The following is a 20703-nucleotide window of genomic DNA, read 5'->3' on the forward strand; positions in this document are numbered from 1 at the left end:
GTTCCTTGCATGTTCCAGGTGAAACAAGGGAATCAGGTTTGACTATGGGTGGCATTTTCAGCAAAATGGTGGATCCAGTGATGTCTGAGTGCAGAAAGCTGTCCCTTGGTTATCACCCAACGTCCGTTCCTACGTCTGCTCAAACTGTAGATGTCTCTGTTCATTGCAGGGAGGCCAAACCAGACAGATTTTAAGAGTTCCTTCCAAGTGCAAACTATTCTATGCTTCTATGGTCTTCCAATCAAAGGACAATGTTGAAGAACTTTCGCCAGCCAGCAGCACGATGTTGGGAAGTCACAGGTAACGCTTGGCTCCATACACATCCAAGGGACTCAATGACACAAAGGACCAGCTCTCAGAACACACCTGAAGGTGGCTCATATCAGGTTCCTGTTTCCTCCCCTTTGTTGGAGGCAGATTGTACATTAAGGTGGTGAAAGAAATGGTTCAGCGCAAGCATTAGGACCCACTGGGGGTTGATGTGGGGGGGAAATATTGTGCTCGTTAAAGACACTCCCTACTCAGGAAGAAGGAAGACAGGCTGATGTCTACCAAACACAGGCCAAAACCACAGTAGTAAGAGCACTAGCAGGAGGAAGCTGGATCAGGATGCATCCCCACAGCACGGTCACACAGAGGAGAGACGTGAGGGCATCGCTTCAGCTGAGCACCTCAATAATGATAAGAAAGCATGATGTAGGACCTGATGTGCTGGGTGTCTTCAGCTCCACCACCAGCCACCAGTGGCCAGATGTGCTTGATCCTGTCCATTCCTTCCCTGGCCACCATCAACCTGGAAGATCCTTTGCTAGCATAGAATCACAGAACCATTCAGGTTGGAAAAGACCTCTAAGATCATCCAGTCCAACCATCAAACCATCCCCACCAAGCTGTGTCCCTCAACCACAGCCTCTGTGGGGCTGCATTCCCCACTCCCACCCCGCTCAGCTGAGCATGCCTTCCCAACAGCTCCTGCACCGGGGGACGAAGCCCTGGTGCTCCCGAATGCCTGGAGGTATAATAAGCACTGAAGAGGAGTCAGTCGCGGTGTTATGTATCCAACCAGCCTGCAATCTCATTTTCTCCCTGGGCTGGGTGAGTAGGGCAAAGGTTGCAGTCGCTGGCTGTCACTCCGGTGCTGCCTTGCTGTGTGTGCACCGGTGTGTGCACGCATTGCCCAGCACCTGGACTGAGGTTTGTTTCAGCAGAGCTGCACACAGCCTGTTTGGTTTGGACGAGGCTGGCGGAGCGGTGAAGCCAGTCAGGATATAATCTAAACCCTGGATTCTGCAATCACAAAATAATTAAGGTTGGAAAAGTCTTCTACGATCAACAAGTCCACCTACCACCAACACTGCCCACTGTACTGTGAAGACAGCCCAAGCCAGGGGGCAGCTCAGCCCCAGCCCCACGATAAAGGATGCCTATGGCTGGTGGCAACCTTGGTTCTTCCGCAGTGCTTCGGGCTGAACACCCACATTCAGGGATGCTCTTCAGCTCCCGTCACAGGCTGACCGTAGGCACTCACATTCCTTTATCCCAGGGAACCTTTCACAGTGCATTCGGAGGCAACGTCCCAAAGGAAAGACTGTGGATCCCTACGCCTCTTCCAATGCCACACCTGAGAATATACAGAGAACAGTGAGCCTCCCAGCCTTGGCGCTGGGTTTTAGGTGACGGCACAGCAGATCTGTTAGGACTGAATGCCTGCATCTGTGGCTTGTGAAAACTGACACAAATAAACGCACAGCCACCAGCACGCCTGCTGAAGGGCTCTGCGACCCACATGGCTGCAGAAAACCCACCTTTGCACGCCGTGATTCTCTTCTGACCGCCGTCCCCTATTTAGCACACCTCCACCAACCAGGTGAGCACGGGTTACTTTCCGTTTATAATGCACTGGACACAGTTCTTTTGTCAGAGCAATTTTCATTTGGTAAAGCTGCTTCTGTTTGTGAGCTGCGCTCGTATACAGCACCTTCCCTGAGCAGTCATCAGAGCAGCTCTGAAATGTTTGGATAGTTTGAAATAAATTTCATCAGAAAAACCACAAGTTTCTATAAAGGAGCACAATTGTCCTGTGTTTTCTGGTTTGGAGGCTCTCAGAACAGCTTCTCCTTTCTCCAGGACAGGATTAATACATGTACTGTTGCTAAGTGTCTGATATTTATGTTCCATTCAGTTCAAAACAGAATTTGTTTCTATTCAGTGCAAACCCCTGCAGCCTCACTTGCAGCTTTGCCTCAGCCTTTCTCACAGCCCTTCTCCCCATCACGTGGCTGAGACCACTGCAGCTGCCACACATGGTCTTCTCCAGCCTTAATGGTTCTATCAGGGACGCGGTAGTGGGCAGCGCTGGCTGTAGGTGGGCAGTTGGAAGGGATGATCGTGGTGGTCTTTTCCAGCCTTAACGATACCAGGACTTTCAGTCCCACCTGATAAGCCCCAGAGGCATCAGAATGCCCAGAGAGTGGTTTGGTGGTTGGATTTGATGGAGGTCTTTTCCAGCCTGAGTCATTCTATGATTCCAATAGGGACGTGGTTCAGTGGGCAGTACTGGTGGTAGATGGACAGTTGGACTTGATGGTTTTAGTGGTCTTTTCCAACCTTCAAGATTCTGTCAGCAGGAATAGTGGGGACTGGAGGTTGGACTGAATGATCTTTGTAGGGGAATGATGCATGGGAGACCAAACACAATATCACTGTGCGCTGACACGGCTCCATCCAGACATGCGCCCTCCATCCTCCCCTTCCCATCCGCCCCTCAGTTAGATTTTGCCTTCCTGACGACTTCACTCAACGCTTGCAGTGATTAGAAGCAAGAGAAAGGCCACAGCTTTGCCGTGCCCGATGAGCCAGATTAATCAGCTCCAGTTGCAGTGAATTACCTGCTCAGGCCTCGCAGCAACAACCTCCAATTCACAGCCCACCAGCCCGCATCCCACTTCCAACCGGGATAATCAGCAACGGCAGATGAATGACTGGGCGAGGGTGGGCTGCAGGCTGTCAGGAGCTGGAAAATACGTCAAAGCACTTTGAAATTAAATCCTCGCTTTGACAGGGAACCAATGCAGAGATTTTAAAGTAGGTGTAACACACTTAGGCAGGCGTGTGTGCAGCACAGCGCGAGTTGCCGTGCTTTGGATAAGCGTGTTCCAGCCTTGCTGCGAGCAGGAAAATGGAGTTGAAAAGACAAAGGGAATTTTGAATAGCTCCAAACCAGCTTGGCAAGATTTTAGAGATGGGAGCAAGAGGTTTTAGTAATGGACCTAACTAATAACATTGACAGGAGGAGATTTGGTGTGCTTGGGATCTTAGGTTTCATGCCAGGCAGCCGTCTCGTGTCATCTCGTGTTGCTCCTGGCCTTACATCGAGTTGTTTGTGCCCATGTGGGCTGGGGAGGAAAGATGGAGACGAGGGGATGGGGAGCAGAGGGGCATCGCCACTGCACCCTATGGCCTCAGGGATGGGGATGCAGGGATGGGGAACCAGGCTGCTGGAGCTACTGAGGTCCCCAACATTCAGCCTTTCTAGATAACCTGAGGTGTGGATTCAGTCCTTGGTTTGCGGTCAGGTGTCATCCTCCACATGCCTGGCGATGGAAATCCTAACCCATGACCCTCTCCCAGAACACCCAGAAGCTGCCTTTTTGTCCTGAATCCTCCAAAAAACCGAATCTGGAAAATTCCCGACAATGGAACAGGAGGAAATGCCTTCTCCGCAATGTCTACCATCAACAGCAGGTTGCTCAGAGAAGTGGTAGAGAACAGAGTAGATTCTCTGCTCCTGCAGACACCCAAGGTCAGGGGATGGGGCTCTGAGCACTGACGGAGCTGTGGGTGCCCTTGCTCGGTGCAGGGGTTGGACCTGATGGCCTTTAGGGTCCCTTCCAACTCAGACCATTCTACGATTCTACGACGGAAAACCAAGGCACCGCCACGCTCCATCCCGAGCTCTGCACTCAGAGCCGCACGGAAACGATCCCGACAGCACGAAACGTGTAGGAATCCCTCCACTCCTCCTCCGTTCACCCCCAGGAAAACCCGAGGTGGGGAACCCCAAAGGCCATCACAAAGCGCCTCGGGAGCAGCGGAGGGGCACCACCGCGGGCACAGCGCAGCGATGGGAGCGGCACCGGTGCCGTCCCCGCTGCCGTCCCGCCCCGGGGGTGTCCCCAGCGGCAGGATCCGCCCCAGTAGCGGCGATGTGGGGCCGCCCCCGGGACTGCCTCCGCCCCCGGCCCGCCCCCGGCCCTCCGCTCCATCCCGGGATGGGCCGGCCGAGCTGACAGTCGGGCTGGGCGGCCGCCGCGGGCGCATCCACCGGGCAGCGCCCGCCGCCGCCTGCCCGGCTCCCACCTGCGGCGGCGGCTGCTCTGGGGGCCGCGGGCCGGGCGGGGGGCACCGCACCGCACCGCACCGCACCGCACCGCACCGCACCGCACCGCACCGCACCGCACCGCACCATTCCCCGCCTGCGCTCCAGGATGAGCCCGGAGTATTTCCTGCGCTCCTTGCTGCTCATCATCCTCGCCACCTTCTCGGCCAACGCCAGCAACTGGCTGTGAGTAGCCACGAGCGAAGGGGTGCCCCCGCCGCCTCCGGCACTTGTTGCTCCGCGGGGGCTGCAGAGCAGGTGCCGCCGGGGTCGGGCAGCATCACCCCGGTGCGGGGGACGGAGGTCGCGGTGCGCGGTCCCGGAGCCGCGGGGACGGGTGGTGCAGGTGGGTGCGGGGATGCCGGCTCTCCCCGGCTGCTCCAGCCTGGTTATAGGATAACTTGGTGGGCGCCGAAGCCCCCGTCCACCTTTTGTTCTTAAATTACTGATTCGGGCAGCGCTGGGAAAGTGAGGTCGAGCCGGCGGGTCAGAGCAGGGCCTGGGGCTTGGCCGGGCGCCCCGTGGGGGCAACGGGGCCGGGAAGGACTTGGCAGGGAGCGGGCAGGCAAGCAGAGATAGTTCGGATGCTGACCCCGGGGACCCGCAGTAGGCAAAGTTCACACCCAGCACTCCATCACCCTGCGGGGACGTGGGGACCGCCGTGTGGAGGAGCCGGGTGCCATCCGGAGCACGCTGAGCAAATGCTGAACTAACGTGGAAGGTAAACAGGGGAGGAAACAGTTCTGGAAAATTCCTGCCCGTTCACCAAGGGCTTCTTCTAGGGGAGACCCTCGGGACAGGAGGGATGGGGCATGGCAGCGCCTCCCATCAAAATGCAGATGAAGGCAATGTGTCCGCTCCGTTCATCCCATCTTTGGGGAGACGCCGTTTCCCCACTCCCAGCGTTGATGGCAGACTGAGAGTCAGTGCGTTCCCGATGTGTGCAGAGGAGACCCGTGTTTGTGTCATGTCCTGCTCCCCCGCCCTGGTGCAGGCACGGTGTCCATAGGCACAACGCGCTCCGGTGGTTCCCACGATAGCCCAGGAGCTCGAGGAGCACTCCTGCATCCGGAGATGGGCTCCCGTCGGCTGGAGGCTGCGGGAGGTGCGCTGAGTTTGGAGGATGCTCCAAAATCAGGCTGGGAAGCACCGGGATGGTGCTGTTCTCCCCGCATCCCACCGGTGGAAAAAGCGCTGCCCGTCGGTGTCCGCATGGGATGCGTTAAGCGCTCAGCCCTCCTCCCCCTCGTTCGCCAGATGGAGCGACTTGCACCCCGCGCGGCTCCGGCGCAGCGTGGGTGGATCGCAGCCGCTTCCGAGGTGGGCTTGAAGCTGTGCGCGGGGAGCGGTGCGAGCGCCTTTCCCGCAGGGTCCGGACAGGGAAACGCTGCCGGGGAGGGGAAGCGCCCGGCGAAGGGGGATCTGAGGTTAAGTGGCAGCAGTGAGGTCAGCGAGGCGCGGTGCCGCGGCGGAGATGGGGCTGTGCGCGGCCGTTCGTGCTCACCGAGCATCGGGGTGGGCGCGGGGGATTCGGCGGCGGGAGAGCGGAGGGCTCATTCCTGCCAACAGGGGAGGAAAAGCAGATCCATTTCTGCGCGCTTGAAAGAAAGGGTCAACTTTTTTTTGATGTTCCAAATGTATCTTGATAAAAGGATCGTCCCCCGCTCGGCACTTCTTATCCTTCGTCTTTTAGGATTAAGACAATTCCCATTGTTTATCTCCTCACATCAGAAACAAAGGCTGCCAGAGGCAATAAACGGAGTTAGAAGGAACCCAGGAGTTATCAGATATTCGAGGAATGAGCGCGCTTCGTCCGTCTCACGGAGCCGTGCGCACGGCGCGGGGTCCGGCAGGAGGGCGCTGGGCACGGCTGCTGGGCGCCCCCCCAGGTGCTCGGCTCTGCAGCCCTGCGCGGAGGCGGATGGCAGCGTGCGGGGAAGTTTGCTTTTCCAGAAACCTGCTGGATCGGTGATTAAGCTCGGGGTGCCTTTCACAAGACGAGACTTTTTCTAAAGCTCCTCCTGACCTGTCGGGACTCGCATTCCCTGAGTGCTTTGGAGACGCAGCTTGCAACACCTGAGCTGAAGGCTCCCTGCAGCGGCCCGGTGCCCTGCAAGGAAGCGGCGGGAGGGATCACCGTGCTGCAGAGAGCTCTGCAATAGAAGCAGCTTTGCCAAATGTTTCCATTAAGCAGACCCAGATCCTTCTATCTGGCTGGGAAGTGAACCTCAGGTGTGTTTTCTCAGTGCCTGTGTTTGGGGAGTTGCTGTTTGGCTCTCTGCCTATCCGAAAAACCTCTCTGTCATCCAAACCAAAGTGATGCTCTTTTCTCTCCTTCTAATAACAGCTGCAGGCTCGTTTTTCCTCCTGTCTTTCGGGGCTCAGGGAGCCTTAAAGCTTTTCCTGCCAGCAAAGAATTTGATGTTAAATGAAGGGCAGCGGTGGGTGCTCTGAGGTCTGTCTGGCTGTGATGTGCATAATGGGAAGGTCCTGCTGGAGGAGTCCAGGGATGTGCTTCATACACAGGAAGGAGCTCAGCTATTCCCAAAGCACCTTTCGTTTCACAGCCTCCATTCAGCTCTTGGACCTGCTGCTGTGCCTGCGGCTCTTCGGGCTGCTTGAACCCGAGTCGATCCTCATGTCTGAAAAGCATCAGTGACACAGGGGTCCTTCATGGGCAGGGCCCTTTTTGTGGTGTTTTCTAGGAGTTGCTGCAGCCTTTCTCCCTTCTCCTGCTGTTAAACATCTAAAAGTGGCTTTGGAGGAGGCTCAGAGCAGGGTGTGCCACCGGCAGCTCCGTCTACCCCTTATTTACAGGGGTTTAAAACTTCCATCTGTGCTTCAGGCTCGGTTTAAAGGGCCAGGGGTGCAGCTGGGCTTTCAAAAGCCTTTAGAAAAAAGCAAAACTGAGCTTTCTGGGAAAGCTTGAGGACGTTGTAAGTGTCCAAACAAGCCTGGATAACAGCAACCACTTCTGAGGGTTGGAGGGAGGGATGAAAAGATTTGGGGTTTTGGGGCTCCCATTCATTTGGGTGTGCCAAGGTGCTCCACAAACCCCAGCTCAGCGCTCGTCCTGCTGGGGAGCAGCCCGGGTAGACCTCAGCTCTGATGCTGTGCCACTTTGTGTCACTGTGCAATGTAAGAGATGCAGGAGCAGCAGACCCGGGTCCTCCGCTTGCATCCCTCTGATCTTAAGCCAGGCTCTATTTTTAAGATGAATCTCCCCAGCTTTGACAGCAGGGAGTTCACTTCACCCCCACCCTGCTTCAGTCCCATTTCATGCAGGATTCTTCGCATTGTCGTTGTGACTCTCCCATTTCCCACCAGGCGAGGAACCGGTCCAGCATTTCCCCTCGGGTGCCCCATGGCTGCAGCACCATCCAGCAGGTGCAGGTAGCTCCAGGGCACATCTGTGCCCTCAGATCCCTGCTCCCCTCCCTGCGTTCTTATTTTTGGTGCAAAGACAGCACCAGGATGGCTCCCAGGTCACATCTACTTTGGCAGAGTTGCTCAGATTGGGTCCAATGGAGAATTTCTTTGCTTTCAGCTCCTTTCCTCGCCCTGGTGATGCTGCACGCTTAGGGCTTCCCTGCCTGTGATTTGAGCTATGAAAACAGACGGCTTTAAGGGTTGCATCCTGCAGATGAAAGGCCTTTGCAAATCCTGATGCTGAACTTCCATCCAGTTCAGCTTGTCTCCGAGCTCAGGGCAGGAGGGACAGATACTCCCTGCCTCCTCACTGATGACAGAATTTTCCTTTCCCCAATGAAGCCTTAAATAAAAATATACCTTCATACAGAGTAGCAGAGGTTTATCCAAGGAAGGGTGGACATCAGGTGCTTCTATCTCACTCACATTGCAGGTCATGCAAGGACAGGATCCGTTCAGCTCCAAACACAAGCAATGGCGAGAAGCAGATTTCTGCTTTTTGCAGTGGTTGGTGGTGACTCCATGAGTCAGAAAGAGATTTTCGCACTGCAGTGACAAATGTTTGCATTGCACTGCTGGGAGCTGTTGTCTTCCCAATTAACTCATCCTCGTAGATGGAAAGATGCACCGCTGCCATGGGTTTGGGCTTTCTTAAAATGGGAAATTGCTGAGCAACCCCCAGAGGTCGGCAGTTTGCAGGAGGTTCCTCCATATTCCCTTATAAACACAACGCCGCAGGCTCTTGCAACACCTTTTTTTTTTTCTTAAAACAAAGCTTGGAAACGTTGCAAATCCACAGAAATGGCGCTTCCCAAGGCTGGGCTGAGGACAGGCGATGCTCTGGGTGCCAGCAGCAGATCATCCCCAGCCCTGGGATTCAGCCCCTATTGCTGCAGGTGACCCCAAATGCATCCCTCCAGCACAGAGCCGCTGCGGTGTGCAGCTGGGAAGGTGCCGTGCAGGATCTGCCTGGCTCAGCAGAACTGGAGCCAGTATTGTGCTTTCACAAAATTACTCAGGGTGGTTGGGGGGTGAGGGGGGGGGGGGAAGAATTAATTGAACCTCTTGGCCAATGGAAAGCGGCCCGAGGTCTGTTGGAAGTTGGGTGAGATCAAACCAGTCCCGCAGAAGGTTCCTCTCTCCGTGTGTTTGCAAATTCCGATTGAAATGAAAAACTCATCAGAATTTCTCCAACCCAGGTGTAGCCCCGAGCGCTGCACCAGGGGAATTCCCACGTCGCTCAGCCCCATGGCTTCACTTGCCTCCTCTTGCAGCCGTTCCTGGCTGCTGAACTCGAGCAAAGAAGGACGTGTGAAAGGATGTTTTCTATGCATCCAAAGTCTGAGGTTGGGGTAGGGGGACTGGGGAGGGCAAAGTTTGAGCATTTGGGGGTCGTTTTGTGCTGCATGGCCCAGCTTGGGGAGCGGGACTCTGCCTCCTCATGGGACATTGCTCCAGCAGCTGGAGGTGGGGATTAGGGCGTGAGAAGCATGGTCTTAATCCAGAGATGAGATATGTACAACCGAGCCATAGAGCTGCTCCTCTGCCAGGGAAGAGACAGACAGGCCTTCAGATGACGACACTGCGCGTCGTGGTTTACATTTACAAGCAAAGGAGAGGAAGGACATCTAATCCCAGAGTGCGGTGGCCAGTCTGGGAGGGATGCGTCATGTTGTAGGGCTGTCAGCTGGACCAGCTATTCCCCATGCCCACAGTGTCAGACCAATGAGTTCTCTTTGCTTGCTTGCTTTCCCCTTCCTTTTTTTTATTTCCTTTGCTTAGCCTGGAACATCCCATTTGGGACCTTAGCCAGGCAGGTATCCCCATGAGTTTGGGCGTTTGCTGAAGACATTGAAGCTTCTGAGCTCATCTCAGCATCTCTGATAGGAGACTGCAGTGACACCACCTGGCTGACACCATCTTCAGTATTCCCAAACTGAGACAATGTGAGAAATTTGCACATTTCAAACATCTGGTGCATCTTCCCTGAACCACCTCTAATGAGGATCAGTCCGTGACTCCAATTTGCCCACCTCCCCGTGGCAGGGAATCCCCTCCCCATTCTTTCTGGCTCCACCTGCCAACCCCTGTGGCAAAAATTATCATCGTTCTTTGTTTTTAAGTAGGGCTTTTTTACCTTTCCAAATCTCCCGGGATTTGAGGTTTCCCTCTTTGCCACCTTGCAGAGTGGATCAACTGCAAATACTCCAATTATGGGACTTCAATCTTGATCTGCGTGCTGCGGATGGAAAAAAAGGAAGGGCTTTCTGTTGGTTTTGTGTTAAGTCAGTGATTTTTAATAAAAGGGAGCTTGTTCTGTGAGTGACTTGTCTGGATGTGAAGGCAGGAGAAAAGAAATACAAATGTGATGATGAAGCAAGAAGACAAGACTTGAACAAATGGCTTGGGCAGCAGCTCGCCCCTTGAAACATTCTTTGCCCAGTCTTGGAAAGGGAAGGAAATATGCCGTTATTTGGGTTTATTTTTTCCACAAGCAGGACTGTTCTGAAGCTTCCTGTGAGCCTCCAGTCCCAATCCAGGGCTCCGACTGCAGGGAAATCAAGGTGGGCTGCCCTCTACAGCAAGACCTCGCTGAGGGCAGCTTTGGTTTGGTTTGCTCTTCTGCCAGTCTTGATCTAGAAGAAAGGCTTTCTCTGTGGTTTCTACCGCCTCAGCCTAGGAAAACAAAGCTTGGGGCAGGGTCCTTATTAAGAACCAGGCAAAGTGCTGGAATGGGGCTTCCATGGTGACCCTGGAGGGCTGGCTGCAGTGCCTTGCTTGGGCTCCCCAGCGCTGAGGGACTCTGCACTGCAGAATGGGAGCATCTCTGGGAAGGAATGGTGGGGGAGAGAGACCAGAAATCGCTCTGGACAGCTTCGCCTTATTTCCCTGCAAAACAAATTACCAGACCTGCTCTTGGAAAGCTGTATCCATCTTTGAAGCATGGTTGTCCTTCGTTTTATCATCCCAAATACCATTACGCACTCTCTGGGGAGGTGTCTTATCAGGCGCATCTACTTGGAAAGGCTTGAAAGGCTCCTGTCACACTTCTCTTCATGTGTGCTTTGAATTTATAGCTCCTCATCGCCTGAAGAATCCCACTGAGCTGGGAAATACATGAGAAAATGAGATGGTGCCTCCCTCCAAAGCAGAGCTGAAGTGGCCATTCCACCTGCGGTCGGGGCTCAGAACTGGAGGCAGTTTTCTTGTTTTCCAGGCTCCAAGTTGACCTGTGGTGCCTTAGGATAACTCTAGTTGCTTTGGTGTGCATCAGCTTTCCTGTGCACCAACTGAAATGATAGCTGGATGGCAGGGAACAGGGCTGCTGTGGGCCCAGTTTCCAGTGTTCTGAATGATCCCAAAGGAGGTTTGCTGCCATCCTCTTGGTCCTTGCAGCTGGTCCTCTGCAAGCAAGCTGAGCCCTTGGAGGAGCTGAAGGCCTTGGACAAAGATGCTTAGCTGGTATAAAGGCTAGAAAAGAGCTTGGCTCTCAAACCACAGCTGCCTGCCACTTCCCACTGTCCGAGCAGCATTGCATCAAGTGACCTCCACGCATGAGGAAAGCTGGATGCTTCTGACAGCCAGCCATGCAGACTCCCCACGGACACTGCAAGCCAACCCAGCTTTCTCACCATCTCTATAAGCACGAAACCAAGCTGGTGAATAATTCTGCTGATGCACGGAAGAGAAAATCCTGCTCTCTCCTCCTGGGGCAGGCTGGCACGGCTAATGGGAGGAAGAGGCTGTGACAACTGGATCTTGTGGCTGAAGTCAGCAGATCTGACCCCTGGGACACATGGGAATGGGCAGGAAGCAGGAGCCACTTTTGAATGGTCACTTCTCAGAGGCAAGCAGTGCTTCAAAGACAAAATCCTTCACAGGATGTCGTAACTCGGAGGAGGAGGAAAAAAACAAGCAAACAAAAAACCCACAAGTTCTGTAGGGCTGGGAAAGGCAGAGTCGAGGAATGAGGCTTCCGAAAAGCCTTCGCCTGGTGCTCTCATCACTCAGCACAGGCGAGGCGATGCCGTGAGCCTGGCCCTAGAAGGGGCAGCTCTCTGCACGCCCTGCAGAGACGGGGAGGTGGTCATTGTGCACTGCCACAACCTGCCACGTCAGCACACACCTGGCACCCAGCACACAAGGTTTTGTCCCTCCCCGCTCCAAGCCCTGCTTGAAACCCCAGTGACAGAAAGCTGGCAGCTCATGGGGGCCGGGCTGGCATGCTAAAAGCAGGTTTGGTGATGGAAGTGGTTTGGAGGGCGATGTTTGTCAGCGATGAGTGCGGGAGCTGTGTGGCAGCTGGAGCTGGCAGCCGAGCGGCTGTCCTGCTTGTTTTGGCTGACTTCAGAGACCTCTGGCTTTTCCTAGTAGCGCTTGGATGTGCCGGTACTCAGGAGACCTGACCGGGCACATTCAGACAACACCGAAAATATCCTCCATGCAGGCAACAGAGGCAAAGGGGAGCCGGCAGATGGTCTCCCAGAGAGGCAGGGGATGAGGCTGCAGAGGGCTGCCTGTTTTCCTTGGGCTTGCTCTCTGCCATGCAAAAATGCGACCTGTGGAGGCACATGTTGCAGGCAACCCAGGTGTGCAGTGGTTCTCAGCTACGCAGGGGATGATAGGCTGGGTCTCCTCGCTGCGTCCCTGATGAACGTGGGTCTGTGCTCCCCTTACCTCCTAACCAGCTGTGCCGGCTCTCACGGCAGGTACCTGGCAAAGCTGTCTTCAGTGGGAAGCATCTCTGAGGAGGAGACCTGCGAGAAGCTGAAGGGCTTGATCCAGCGCCAGGTGCAGATGTGCAAGCGGAACCTGGAGGTGATGGACTCGGTGCGGCGCGGGGCCCAGCTGGCCATCGAGGAGTGCCAGTACCAATTCCGCAACCGCCGCTGGAACTGCTCCACGCTGGACACCCTGCCTGTCTTTGGCAAGGTGGTAACACAAGGTGAGCTTGGGTTGGAAGGGACCTTAAGCATCATCCAGCCTCAAGCCCTGCCGTGGGCTGGTTGCCCCACACCAGACCAGGTTGCCCAGGGCCCGATCCAGCCTGGTGTTGAGCACATCCGGGGAAGGGGCAAGAATTTCTTCCCAATGTCAAATATGAACCTACCCTCTTTTAGTTCAAAACCATTCCTCCTTGTCCTATCGCTATCTGCCCATGTAAAAAAGCACTCTCTCCTTTCCATAAGCTGCTCTTGAGTACTGGAGCTTTCCCTGGAACCTTCCCTTCTCCAGGATGAACTCCCCAGCTCCTCACTCCACATCCATAGGTGCTGGATGTACTGAGCAGCTCCGAAGCGGTGACTGCTGCCAAGCAGAGCAGCTCTCATGTGAGGACAGCCCTCTGCCGCCCAGCGAGAGTAAAACACAGCACACCCGGACCCTCCGAAGAGCAGCGAAGATTTATGGCCAGGCTCCACAGCCCAGGCTGGGTGCAGGCATCCCGGAGGTCCGAACCGTGCCAGGGTGCAGAGCTGGAGAGGAAGGTCCCTTCCATCCCCAGGGAGCAGCCTTCCCTCCCCTGGGGTGCCACTCTCACCCCTTCCCATCCCGCAGAACACAGGCTGTGGCTGCCCCCAGCTCCCTGTTTGACTTTCCTCCCCTCGACACAGGGGTGAAGATCTCTTCTTGTGAAGGTTCAGGACTGGAAATACCAGAAATACCAGAAACTAAAAGTCGCCTCTTTTTAGTCAGCCACAGCGCAAAACCGACCAACACGATCCTACTATTAACCTCGATTAACTTGGAGGCGGTTCAGGCCCTGTGCTGGCTGGCCCTCCCCAGCCACTGCTGCTTGGCCACCGAAGCCTGGGCTGCGACCACCAAAGTAGCTGCCCTCTGCCCGACCGGCGAGCCACCCCCTACCTTGAAACAGCCCTAGCATACCCCAAATGCCAGCCCTGCTTGTTTGGAGCCGGAGGGGCCGTGTCCTCAGCCACCCTCGACCTCAGAGGACGGTGGGGATTTGGGTTTTGCAAGAGCTGACGGCCGCGGTCCCTGGCCGAGCCGCCCGCGTGTTTGTGTCCAGATTTCTCCCCCTTGTCAAATGGGCTCTTTGTGCACCGTGCAGGTGGGCACAGGAATGTTCTGCTGCGCCTGGGGGCTCTGCAGAGCGCTTTGGGAAGAGTTTTCTGGTTTTGGAGGCGCAGGGAGCAACGGGGTGCTGCGTGGTGATAACGTGGATCTGCAGCTGCAGGGGGTGATCCCCGGTTTGGTTGAGGAAATAGAACATTTTTGGATGCGGGAGGGATTTTACAGCAAAAGTGCCCTGCAAGCACCAGGAGAGCTCTCCCCACATTGCAGTGCAGCCTTTGCATCCCTCCTGCTGCTGCGTTATGACCTTGCCCATCACATCCATGTGCTGCCAGCTCTGTCACTATTGCAAGCAGTGCGTGGTGTCTGCTGAGCCTGGTCTGGGCTTGGCACTGAGCAAATACATCTTGGGATACTTGGATCATGCCGGGGAGGGGTGAGCATGGGGCACCCCGTACGTGGGGGTGGGCAGGTGGAGCAGCCCACCGGGGTGCACAAAACCCCCTTGGGCTTCCTGCCATCTTTTCCACTGTTGTTGCAGGGACGAGGGAGGCAGCGTTTGTCTACGCCATCTCTTCTGCAGGGGTGGCCTTCGCCGTGACCCGAGCATGCAGCAGCGGCGAGCTGGACAAGTGTGGATGCGACCGCACCGTGCAAGGCGGCAGCCCACAGGGTGAGCGTGCAAAGCAGGGATACAGAGTGCACAGAGATGCCCATCCTCCAGGGCCACCCTTTAGAGAAAGGGCAAAAAAATGTACAACAAACATTTTTAAAAGCCTACTGATAGTCCACGCAAGCGCTTCAGAAAGGATAGCTGGGAGTGTAGCTCAGGGGGTACGTTGTTCCCCCACCCCGTGGCCATCCTTGTTCAGCTTCCCCAGCACGGGGAGCAACACAAACAGGGCTGATGAGCAGTGTTTTAGCAAGGGCAGGGCTGAGGAGGATGAACTTCATCTGTCCCATCCTTGCACTGTGCCTCAGGCTTCCAGTGGTCCGGCTGCTCCGATAACATCGCCTACGGTGTGGCCTTCTCTCAGTCCTTTGTCGACGTCCGGGAGAGGAGCAAAGGGGCATCTTCCAACAGAGCACTGATGAACCTCCACAACAACGAGGCGGGGCGGAAGGTAACAGATGGGGATCTGCATGGGGTCTGCAGTCATTGCTGTGTCAGTGGAGGGTCGGGGGGCTTAGGGAAAGGCTGCGCCCCAGTGGGCAGCAGGCACGGCACAGCTCCCTGGGGCAGTGGGGATGGCCCCACACTGGGAGCACTGAGGTGCCAGGGCTTGGGAGCGGGCAATGTTGTGTGCAGCCAGGGGCTGGGCTCAGGGATCCGTGTGGGTCCCTTCCAACTCAGGGTGCTGTAGGGTGCTGTGACTCCATGTCACACCCTGTCCCACGCTCACCACCCCCATCTCGTTTCTCCACTGTGCTCCTTCAGGCGATCCTGAACAACATGCGGGTGGAGTGCAAGTGTCACGGCGTGTCGGGCTCGTGTGAGTTCAAGACGTGCTGGAAAGCCATGCCTCCCTTCCGCAAAGTGGGCAACGTGCTGAAGGAGAAATTCGACGGTGCCACCGAGGTCGAGCAGAGCGAGATCGGCTCCACCAAAGTGCTGGTGCCGAAAAACTCCCAGTTCAAACCGCACACGGACGAGGATCTCGTCTACCTGGACTCCAGTCCTGACTTCTGTGACCACGACCTCAAGAACGGGGTGCTGGGCACCAGCGGCCGGCAGTGCAACAAGACCTCCAAGGCCATCGATGGCTGCGAGCTCATGTGCTGCGGTCGGGGCTTCCATACGGACGAAGTGGAGGTGGTGGAAAGGTGCAGCTGCAAATTCCACTGGTGCTGCTCTGTCAAGTGCAAACCCTGCCATCGGGTGGTGGAAATCCACACGTGCCGGTGATGCACGAAGGGGAGCAGCCATCCCTTCCCCTCTCTAACTGATCCTGCTTCTCTCTTGCCCTGTGGCCAGGACTGAGGAAGTGACCCAGACGCTGCAGGGAGAGCACAGCTCTATACAGAGACAGAGCCCTGGAGGAAAACAGATTTTAAAAGAAAGGAGCAAAAAAATATATATATTTAAAGTTTAAAAAAGGAAAAAAAAAACCAACCCTCCCCCCCCTCAAAAAAAGCGATCGTTGTTATCTTTTATTTTGGTCGGTTTGCTTATTTATTGCTGAAGCCAGAGCAGGGATGTGCCTGACCTCGTGGATGCAGCGGATGCTCTACGCTGACTCTGGAGCACTGCAAATGGGAGATGGTTAAACCTGAGGCTGAGTAGCATTAGGGGCCGGGTATCTTCTGTCACAATCGTTTGTATTTGTTGCAGGAGTGCTTTCAGCATCCCAGAGCACGGCTGGAGCACAGCCAGGACATGCAGCTGTGAGCGCTGCAGAGGACAGGGAGATGGGGATGGGATGGCACAGTGTTAATCACAATGCAGCGAGAGCCCATCCAGGGCTGTCAGTGTACGGAGAGTGCGTGTACAGAGCCTCAGGGATGCTCTGAGGCTTCCTGGGCTCTGGAGAGCTGTTAGAGCAGCTCTGGCAGCCGCTGTGATTTACAGAAGCTCCTCGGCAGCTGCCTGGGCTGTCAAAGGACACGATGTTCCCACTTTGCTCCCCGTCCCCTTGCAAAGCCCTTTACCTCCCAACCTCAGCATCTTGCCAGAGACTGCAAAGAGGGTGCAGCAGAGAACCTGCAATCCAAGGACAAGCTGGGGATGGAAGGAAATCCCAGGGGATTCCTTTTCCTCCTCTCCGTAACCTTGCTCACCAGCATCCCACAGCCAGCTCTCCTCCTTCACGTGAACTCTCCAGGGGCCACTCTGCACACCCAGTGAGGGCTCCTGGGGACAAGATGATACACAGCCCATCTCCATCCCAGCCACTAGTGAGGAGAGCAGAAGTATAAATGGAAGAAATTGCTGGGGTGGGAGGATGCGCCGTCCTGCTCCACACAGCCTGGTCTGCAGCAGTGCCATGAGGATAACGTGCTGTCCTACCCGCTCCCACTTCCCCTCTGCCTGGGATCGGGTTAGCATAGAGCCCTTGCTGCTGGGCTGCAGGATGAAATATTTGGAGAACTAATAAGCAGTGGGGCACTGCGAGGGGAGGTGGAAATTGAACCAGTTTTTCTCTTCCCTCACACGGTTGTATGAGAGTCGAGAGGCAGAAGGGAGCAAAGAAAAACCCCAAAATGGCACCTCAAGCCAAGAGGAACATCTGCGAGGAGCTGGTGTGGGTGGCACTGCTTTCACTGGGCAGTACTGTGTGAGTGGGAGCTCCACACCTGGAGATGGCCCACGGTCCAGAGGAGCCCAGAGTTGTGGCCATCGCCGTCTGGGCTGGGGGTCCTCACAAACCTGCGGGCTTATTTTTATTCCCCGCTTCATCTAGAGAGGGGAAAGGTTAGGGGAACACGCAGACATCCATTAAATCCCGTCTGTGCTGTGGCAGTGATGGGCTGGGGGAGAGCCTGTGGTCGCTGGAAGGTCTCCAGACAGCGTCCGGCTGGAAGGCTTCTGACAACTGACTTGATGCAGCAGTGGCTGTGGCTCTGGGGCCAAGCCGCGTGCCTGGAGCAGGGCCCTGCTGGCTTCCCCCACACCACGGGACAAGGCCAGCACTAAGGGACCTGATGTCCCCCAGCTCCCAAAACCTTCAGCAAAGGGCACCAGGGGTGGTGACCCCAATCCAGAGCTGCCATAGGTTGTGAGCCACTTCCACCTTGAGCTCAGAGCAGCGCCGAGCAACGGCTGCCCCTCTCACCTTGGCCAAGAGTGCAGCGCTGAGCCCCCAGCAGGGATCTGAGCCGCACTCCATCTCCTCAGGTCCCAAGGCTGCGAGTTCTCAAGTACCTTGGACTGCTCCTCCTCTTCCCAGCTCATGCAGAGGAGGCCACAGACCTCAGGCCACTAGCCAAGTGTTCTGCTCCTTGTCCATCTAGGATGAGGGCCAAAGCTGAACAAGACAATCCAGATCAGTGTGTAGATAATCGCTGCACATATGGGATTTTTTTTTTCAAGCTGCGATGAAAGCTGAGCCCTGTAAATGTCACCCAGAGATAGCCTGGCTCTGCAGCTCTCTGGCTCTTCTCATAACTGTAAATTTCGGGGAGGGAAGGGAAATGCCTTTTTTCATATTGACTTTGTCTATTAAATAACGAGTTTGTGCTGAATTAGCCACGGGGTTTTCTTTTCCTAGCAGTCAGGCTCCTCTGGGCTGTGTTGGTCTTCTCAGGAGCCCTCCGCTCATAGGAGAGCTGCACACAGGGTGCTCCAAGCACTGCACAGGGGGCACTGAATCCCATCCCCTCCCCAGGACCATCTCCCCTCCCCCACAACTCCCAGCACAGCAGTGGGACAGAGGCGTGCTTCATCCCACACTGAAACAAGGCACAGAGAGCCGCCAGCTCCTTTAGATGGAGCCCCTCACAAGGCTGTGCCATCTCTCTCCTCCACACACAACCACAGCTTCACCGAGGTTGGAGAAGACCTCCAAGACCAGCGAGTCTCCTCCTGGTGAATGCGCTGGGATGGAGGGGGGAGGAGACGGCACAGCCCTGAACATCCCTCTAGGACTCCACGTGCTGCCTCCTGTCCCATGCCACCAGTGTCACTTGCCTGCTGTATTTCAGCCAGGAGCCCATCCCTATGCTCTTCCCCATGCCAGCCCCGCAGGCTTGGCACAGCCCTCTGCCACCGTCTCCCTGCTGAGCTCATTCTCTCCTCTGAGGACTCATGGGCCAACATCCCCACCCCAATGCATAAACCTTCCTGATGTTCCACTGCCAGCTCAAGATCATCATGGCGAAAACAGAATGTCCCCTGCAAGTCCTCCCCGCCCTGCTTCACGGGTAACGCCATGATTTTTCTCATTCCTCACCAACTTCACCACCATCTCTGCTCCTTCCCTCTTCTCCTGAAAAACCCTTCCTCTGTGCATGCCAACATGCATTCAGTCTCAGCTGCTCCCTCCTTCCTGGGCTTCACATTTGCCACCTCTTTGTACTCCAGGCTGAACAGGACGTGGCCAAGCTTGCAGGCAGAGCTCCTATCTCTCATCCAGCTGCCACATCACCTCAATGCCCTTTGCTGGCTGTGAACGCTCCCCTCCCTCCCAGCAATCTCATCCTCCCTCCCCAGCACACTCAGCCACTTTGCTGCCCTCCTTGCAAAGCAGTGCATTGACACAAACATCAGCTGTAGGGAAGGGAGGCGATGGAGGGTGACAGAGGACACAAGAGGGTAGGGCCAGAGAGGAAAGATGCTTTTCTCCCTGCACAAGCAGACAGAAGAGAATGAGACCTCCTTGCAGCTATCCATCATAAAGGATAGTTTTGGTCCAACAGAGAAGCACCCACACCAGGGAGAGCACTGCTCAGATGTGCAGCACAGCACTGCAGGATGCCCAGTGGAGTGGAGCTTCGACAGCAGCGAGATCCCACAGCAGCAGGAGGGAGCCCGGCCAGCGCTCCTCGGAGAGGCCTCCCGCCCCTGCCTGCCAAAATCCTGCCTTAAGTACAGGAAAATAAATTGTGCAACCTGCCTTAGGCTGGATTGTAACACCCCGTGGAGACTGAGCAGGAGGAAGAGGCTGGAGTCGAGCACCGCATCCCTCTGGCATCCAGCACCAGGCCGTGGGGACATCCCGACGGATCACACAGCAGAGGGCCCTCCTACCAGGTCCTCATCTGTCTGACTTGGCAAGAAAATCCTTCCCAGCTCTGACCATTAACACTTGAGGTTGGCAGTTGATGATCTTCTCAGTCCCTTTGTTCTCATGGCTCTGTCCGGGCTGCTGTAGGGCAATCCCCTTTCCTTCTGATGTCACCTGGGGAATTTGCTTTGTGTGAAAGTGAGAAACAGGCAACCCAGCTGGGGGCTGAAGTGGGACCCAGCACACCTGAATGGTCACGGCTGGCTCCAAACAGAGAGGAAGGGCTGGAGAGCCCAGCTGCTCTCCGTTGCAAGAACATCCCACAGTTTCAGTCTCAAGACACCTGAGTCTTTACAAGACAAGTGAGAACCATTCCAGCAGGGGCGAGTAAGGAAGGGGTTGGAAGATGCAGTGTCCTGTCTCTTCAGATGACCCAGGCTCTAAGAGCTGCGTGGCAGCCAGACACCATGGAGGGTCTGGCCACTGCCTCCAGCCCTTTCCAAACAAAGCAAGGTTGCAAAGTGAGCAGACAACCAGTTAGAGAACTTCCATTCACCTATGACTACTGGAGTATGGACCAGGCACCAGAACCAGGGTGGCCACCTACTAATAAGTCCAAGCACCGCCTCGCTGGTCAAGAAACAAGAGAAGTGCAATCTGCTCTCACTACGTGTCAAGGAAAAGTGCCACGACCCAGGAAGGAATGAAACACAACCAAAGAGCAACCACAACTTCCCTCTCATCAATGGTTTCCACCAAAGGAAAACAAAAGATGGGGCACCTGACAACACGAGCAGCTCCCAGCCTCAAAACCTCAGCTATTCTGACAGGCAGAAAGTTGGTGCGTGGAAGTTTATCAGTGAACGTCTCTTGAATCCAAGAAATACAAAATTTATAAAGGATTTTTAAGGCTGCTTCTGGAAAAGACATTCCAGGAACTCTGCTGTACTGCAAAAAGTTGCATGCTGAGCTACTGCGTGAGAAGGAAGATGTGCTGAAAATTAAATGTGGCAGGATTATAGATGTCCTCAAACTCAAAATTTGGCTATAAAACAAGATGCCCAAAGAACACAGAAATAAAAAACATCTTCAGAGCAGCACTGGGGCGAGGGCACTGTGTTTCGCATGGGGAGTGAAGGGGGAAAAACAACATGAACGAGGAGCCAATGGGACAAAAGTAGGAAGAAAACAGACAGCCAC

General features: G+C 55.4%; 1 protein-coding gene across 2 annotated transcripts; it reads left to right on the forward strand.

Annotated features, from left to right (window-relative positions):
• Positions 1-4338: 4338 nt before the first annotated feature.
• Positions 4339-15994, forward strand: WNT4 (Wnt family member 4). Of its 2 annotated transcripts, none has more exons than XM_052692105.1 (5): positions 4339-4564; positions 12517-12752; positions 14382-14513; positions 14822-14964; positions 15279-15994. In XM_052692105.1, the coding sequence occupies exons 1-5, from the start codon at positions 4488-4490 to the stop codon at positions 15744-15746; spliced, it is 1056 nt and encodes a 351-aa protein (XP_052548065.1). In that variant the 5' UTR covers positions 4339-4487; the 3' UTR covers positions 15747-15994. The 2 variants fall into 2 exon arrangements, with proteins under 2 accessions (XP_052548065.1, XP_052548066.1); XM_052692106.1 differs by lacking the exon at positions 4339-4564 and adding an exon at positions 6517-6610.
• Positions 15995-20703: the final 4709 nt, after the last annotated feature.

Source organism: Tympanuchus pallidicinctus, unplaced genomic scaffold (genome assembly GCF_026119805.1).
Source record: "Tympanuchus pallidicinctus isolate F22 unplaced genomic scaffold, pur_lepc_1.0 scaffold29, whole genome shotgun sequence".
NCBI classification, from domain to species: domain Eukaryota; kingdom Metazoa; phylum Chordata; class Aves; order Galliformes; family Phasianidae; genus Tympanuchus; species Tympanuchus pallidicinctus.